Source organism: Gavialis gangeticus, unplaced genomic scaffold (assembly GCF_001723915.1).
Source record: "Gavialis gangeticus isolate Ggan-Ray unplaced genomic scaffold, GavGan_comp1, whole genome shotgun sequence".
NCBI classification, from domain to species: domain Eukaryota; kingdom Metazoa; phylum Chordata; order Crocodylia; family Gavialidae; genus Gavialis; species Gavialis gangeticus.
Genome location: NW_017728993.1, coordinates 14,223,625 through 14,230,105, shown reverse-complemented (window position 1 = coordinate 14,230,105; position 6,481 = coordinate 14,223,625). Strand labels below are relative to the sequence as shown.

At 43.6% G+C, this 6,481-nt stretch overlaps 1 protein-coding gene across 1 annotated transcript in view; it reads right to left on the bottom strand.

The window, feature by feature from the left end:
* USP24 (ubiquitin specific peptidase 24) overlaps window positions 1-6,481 on the bottom strand; it is a 112,523-nt gene that overhangs the window by 68,986 nt on the left and 37,056 nt on the right. The window contains exons 5-8 of the mRNA XM_019528298.1: window positions 5,481-5,646; window positions 4,304-4,371; window positions 1,186-1,329; window positions 256-378 (exon numbers count right to left, since the gene is read on the bottom strand). Of these exons, the coding sequence (XP_019383843.1) occupies window positions 256-378; window positions 1,186-1,329; window positions 4,304-4,371; window positions 5,481-5,646 (501 nt within the window). The remainder of the gene's footprint in view (window positions 1-255; window positions 379-1,185; window positions 1,330-4,303; window positions 4,372-5,480; window positions 5,647-6,481) is intronic.

Below are 6,481 nucleotides of genomic sequence, written 5' to 3'. Positions count from 1 at the left end.
GGGCGGGGGAGGGGAGGAGGAGGAGGTAAAGGACACCAATTCCAGAGTCAGGTCCCACTGATGAAAACTTAGCACTGGTAAAACATTTAATGATTTTCTAAACAAGCCAGTTTTTGTATTTAAAACCCACCCATTGCCGTTACTTGAAGATTAACTTCATGCTTTGGATTAACATTTATAGTAGAACCTTTGTACTGTTCAGCTTTGAAGGAAGTTTGTTCTGTAAGAGGGATTTAAAAATGTAAATGCACTCACCTTCTGGAAAGTAGATACGGGCGAGACAGCATGCATATTTCCTTCCCCAAAGACTTCTGCCCAATTCCTCTGGCACACCTTCATTCGATTCTTGAAATGATACTCATTGTCAGGATTAAATGCCTGGGGGAAAAAAGCCAAGCACAATGAATGGCCCTCAAGAATAAACCATCTTAGTAATATTTAACTTAAGGGACTGAACATAGTTCCTGTTGACAGTTAAATATTTCAAGTGAAAAGATAAACATTTAGCTAGATCATCCATACCACTGTTAATTAGACTGGACACAGAGGTATCTCAGAGTGCCATACGAACAATTTTAAACATCCAGGTGAGGCAGTTATATGTGTCTCTATTTTAATGGTTGAGGACAGACTCGAGAGCAATTTGAAAATAGCTGTAATAGTGTCAGAGCTAGGATCACCAGACAGGAAACCCTGCTCCCCAGACTGCTGCTCATTCTTTAACAATGTTGTCTTTTTAGAGCCAATAATACAACGCAGGATTTCAAAAATTAGCTAATGAGTTAACTGTTGAACTTTAGATTCCTTGAAATGGGCTGGATCTCCAGAAATGCTAAGCGCTCACTATGTAAAATGCAGGTGTCTCGGTTATCTCAAATTAGACACCCACAAACCAAGGCAGGCAAACATCTTACCACAGTTTATAAATAATTAAACTACAATTTAAATGGTGACAAGTAGCAGTAGTATTAGAAGTCACACATTCCTGAGGACTATATATGCACGTGAATACACAATGGATTTCTAGAGATTTCCACATTTTAAGGATGTTTGTTTACGAACTAGGGATATATCTAATGAATATTATTTACTCCTGTATCGCCCATTATTTTTCCAGGCAAGTCGAAAGGTACCATGAATTTATTATACTGTCATTACAAGAAACTAAATCATATAGATAAATACCATTGTTAGCACACCCAGAAGCCCAACAGGAATTGGATCCTGTTTAACTCTTTCTGCAACCAAATCAACTAGCAGCATCAGCATATTGTAGATTCCCTCATGGATTTCAGTACCCCATTTATGAACAGCACTTGACGTCAGGAGCTACCAAAAAAAAACCAGAAAATTAATTTGTAACTTGACCACAACATCCAAAATAAGAGTAACAAGCAATTCAAACTCTGTCAGATTATAAATTTTCAGGATAACACTTACTTTTAGATACTATTTAGGAGTAGTTAACCCTTGCACAAATATTAGCTTAGAGTTCATTTTGTAGCAACACGGCAGAAAAAGCAACATGTTTTTAAAACTACCAACTAGAGGTGCACCAGTACATTGGTCTGATATCGGATTGGTACCAATATAAAGAAAACAGGTTGTATTGGATATCGGCCCGATGGGGCCAATAATTTGGCCAGTAAATGCCTGTGCTGCGCACAGCCACAACACAGCACTTAGACAGTGAGGAGCAGAGCTGGCAGCATGGAGAGCTGCCTCCAGCTGGTAAGGCCAGTGTGATGGAAGGGGAGAGGGAGCAGATCAACGTCCCTGCGGTGAGGGAGGGGGTAGGGGCAGGCTGCAGCTAGGGCTGTGTGAGGCTCTTCTGGGCACGGGCTGGGCTTGGAGTGGGTGGTGGCGGTGCTGGGAGGATGCTGCATCCATCCCATATTTCACCACTGCTCCACCCCCAGCGCTGCCACCAGCCACCTGGCCCAGTCCTGGCTCAACACCCTGCCTCCACGCATGCACTGGGAAGAGCTGGGGCTGCACCAGGCAGTTGGCGGTGGCGGTGCTGGGAACAGACCGGCAGTGAAATTTGGGGTGGATGCGGCATCCTCCCAGCACTGCCAGCACCTACTCTGAGCTCAGCCCCCTCTGCAGCCCACCCCTTGTAGATCTGGGGGTCACATGCCCCTGCCCCCTCCCTCACTGCAAGGGTGAGGGCACTAATCTGCCCCCCACCACACTGGACTTACCAGCTGGAGGCAGGGATATTGGAAATCGGATCAGCCGATATGCGTCCTTAAATATCGGCTATCACTATCGGGTCTAAAAATCTCTACCGATGCACCCCTACTACCAACAGGTTTTAGCAGAGACTAACTTGGATTTCAATACACATACTTTTTCTTTCCTAGTTCACTCATGGCATGGTTTACAAGGAAGACAAGCATTCCCCCAGTGATTTTATTCCAAAATGCTTGGCTAACATTAAGATATTGGATGTACTGTTCTTCACTTACTCTTAGAATAAGCTAGCCAAAAAGTTACATTAATTTGATGGCTATAATCATAAAATCATATAAAATTAGGGTTAGAAGGAACCTTAAGAGGTCATTCTAGTCCAGTGTTACCCAACCTTTTCCAGCCGATGGCATACTTACATTAATAAACATTTTCTGTGGCACACCTGTTAAGGCATTTCCTATCTCCAAACTTATGAACTCCTTTTAGCTCACTGCCATGTCAAAATTCCAGGGCACACCTGTTTATTTTTGATGGCACATCATCGTGCCACAGCACACCAACTGGGAAACACTGATCTAAGTCCAGGGGTTGTCAGCCGTGGGTACGCATACCCCTAGGGGTACTTGGAAAAGTGATGGGGGGTACACGGGGGCAGGCAGGGATGAAGCAGGGTGGGGGGAGGGGCAGCGGCAGGGCAGTGGCACCCCTCTCTGGACAGACATGGGGCAGGGGGTTTCACATGTAGCGGCTGCCATTGCCATCCATCACCCTGCACCTCTGCCTTTGCTGTGCAAAGCGGGTGCAATGGCACGGGGTGGTAGGTGGCGGCATGGGGCGGTGGCAGCCACGTGTGAGGCCCTCTCTCTCCACTGTGTGCGACCCCCCCTCCGCACATCTGGCCGCTGTCACCAGAAGGGGTACACTTGTTAAGAGAAAGGTTGAAAACCCTGGATTTTAGTCCAACTCCATGCTCAAAGCAGGACCATCCCTAACCAAATCACCCCAGCCAAGGTTTAATACATCACCTCTCTATACAGCTTTCTTTAGAAAGTAAAGAACATGCACTAGTGAGGAGGCAGACCACTATGTCCAATATGGAGGAACCACTGCCTTTTTTGTGTCCTTGTGACAACGTACTGAGCAGGATTCACAGATTCAATGCAATCTGACAGGCTGCGCTGTGAGCGCTTCTGCTATGGCCTCAAACTTGCAACCAGTGGGCTGTCAATCATGTGGTTTAGTGCCCGCCCCATTCCAGCCCCTGAAGAACCACTGATGTCAGCAAAACAATGCACAGAAAAAAGATAGTGTGCGCATGCATAAAATTGTGACAAATGACTAGATTTATATTTAAATACAGGCAACCCCTGCTTAACGCAGTTTCACTTAACGTTATTTTGCTATAGTGCTCATTTAAAATTAATACTTGATTTTGCTTAGTGCTGAGCCAGTTTCGTTATAGCGCTCAGCAAAGCAGCAGTGGAGGCGAGAAGTGGCAAGTGGCAGTGAGTGGGCGGGCAGAAATGAGCATGGGGCCTGCACCCGTGCCGCAGGGCCAGGGCTGGCAGGGGCTCAGGGTGGGGCAGCAGAAGTGGGGGCCCGGGCTGGCACACAGTGCTGGAGCGGCTGGTGGACAGGGGGGATGGGGAGAAGCGGCGAGCAGCGGGAGGCATGAGTGCAGGGCCTCTACCAGTGCCTGGGGCCGGCGGGGGCCCAGGGTGGAGTGGCAGAAGTGCGGGGCTGGTACGTGGGGCCAGCGGGAGCCCAGGGTGGAGCTGCAGAAGTGTGGGGCTGGCTCATAGGGCTGGAGTGGCCAGCAGGCAGGCAGAGGGGTGGGAAGAGGTGGAGTGCTGAGAAGCTGCAACGAGAAGTGGTGGTAAGTAACTATCTCTATTTACATTAATTCCTATGGGGAAAATGGGTTTCGTTTAGTGCGGTTCTGCTTAATGATTGTTTTTTTCTGGAACCAATTAAGAGCGTTAAGCAGGGGTTGCCTGTATTTATATGGTCCCTAGTTACAATAACATTGAACAGAACGGAACGCAGCATATATTTCACAAATGGACTCCTGACCATGGAAACTGGATTTGTGCATTTTCTCCCTTACCTTTTTAAATGCTTCAGGCATACACCTGTCCATAAATCTCTTGCAATTCTCATCGGAGTCAGAAAGGCCTTTTCAAAAAGGAAAGAAGGTATAAATCTCATGATAACCTCCAGCTGGTTTGGTCCAAGCTGTTTAGAACATCAAGTGGTATCAGCAACAACAAACACTCTATTGGGCTTTATATATAATCTGTGCTATAATTTTCAAGGAACAGGGGTCAAAAAAACCTGATCTCAGGCCTTCTCCAAACCAGAGGTGGCTTAGTTTCCAACCGTTCTGACTTGTACAACTTTATTTTGAATGCAACATCAACAATGTGTTGGCACTAAGTTTTCCTGTCAACAGAAAGTATGATTTATACAAATAACAGAATATTTTTCTGCCTTCCAGATTCAGCCAAGAACGAACCTGCATACAGACCCATGTTTTTTAATTTTTTTTTTTTGCTTGCTGTAACATTTTATACTTTTGTAACCAGCATAACTTCCTTCTTAGTCTGATAGAGACTATAATTGAAGACAGGCTTAAACTTTTTTAACTCAGGAATCAGGCATGTTGCCTCCACAGCACACACTGCCCTGGACACTTGACTGAATAGGGAAGAATCAAGTCCAGGTACATGACACAGCAACAATGTATTTCCATTAGGATACCCAGACAAAATAACCGGTTATACAAGCTGAGTATTGCACGATCAATAAAGGGCAAAAATCAATTTCATTTATTTAAAACAAACAAAAGCAAAAACAAAAAACAGTCAATTCTGGTTACATTAAGTAATATAAGGATACAAGAGTAATTCCAGAGAAGTCATTTCAGTTTATGAACGCAGCGCCTTATTCGCGGATTTTGCCATTCATGGGGGATACGAGAACGTATCCCCCGCGAATGGCGAGGGTTTCCTATGTTTGTTCTATTCTTTGACCCACACCCAAGCAAACGAAACTTAAAACACTCTTTGCAGCACTAATATGATCAGAAAACAGAAAAAGTTAGCTACTTTATCAGAAATATACGTGTATGACTCCAGGCAAAGTGCTAAATTAACATGAAAACTGAAAATGCCCAAGCATATTCTCTTCATGCATATCTACTGAGCTTCCTAAACATACATCAGGGCCACATTTTTTGGGGGAAGGGGGCGAGGAAGGGGAGAAGAAAGAGAAACTGAACTTACCAAGCCTTGCTAGGCAGGTAGATGCAATTAGGCACTTGCCTAGTGATTCTTCACGCTTGTAAGGTATGGACCAGTGATCTGTTAAAACTCTGCTCTCCAGTTCATACAAATTGGTTGTAGGAAACTCAATACCCTCTTCAGGGCAATTCCCATTTTCATCATTTTTCTGTGAATGAAAAGAGGTTCAAATACAGAATAATTTTTAGATGCTCCTAATGATTAGTCAACTCCTTTAAAGATGACCATAATTTTCTCCTATCATATTAAGCATGTACAACACCAATTTTAATTGAGGTTGTGTCCCTTTCTGAGAGAAGAATTTGAAACTTCTATCAAACACCCAGATACAAGGATTGCACTTTGCTGGATACTTTCTTGCAGTTCACATATTTAAAAAAAAAAAAAAATATATATATATATATCACACACACAAGACTTTTTTCCTAGGATTTCCAGCTATCAATTTTCTCATTGATTCTATGATATCCATTCATTTCCTTAACTGACCAGTTTCTGAAAACTCACCTAAATTGACAAACTTCTGTACTCGCATTTGCAAAGAGCCTGCAAACAGAAACCCTAGGACTTCGAAAATATCAGAAGGCAAATGAAAATGTTTTTAAACCAGTCTCAGTTTTGGGGCCATGTCTCATAATTCTTGAACTCTGAAGTTAGTTCATCTTGATTTAAATAATATGCAACAATGTGAGCTTCCACAGGTACACCCCAAGATCAGCCTTCGCACATGCAAAATATTTACATTTAGCCTCACAATCCGTGCGAACAGTCCTACAAAGTGTGAAAACTAATACTGTCATACAAAACATACTGTACCCTTTAACAACAGATTAGGAAACAAAATCACCGCAGATTATGCATAAAGGCAACATTATTTTGACATGAAATACCCTGATTTATCAAGAATTTTCAAATTTCTTTTCAGTAATTCTCTGCTAAATATTCCCTGCAAAACATCTGACCAGGCAAGAAACTATTATTTT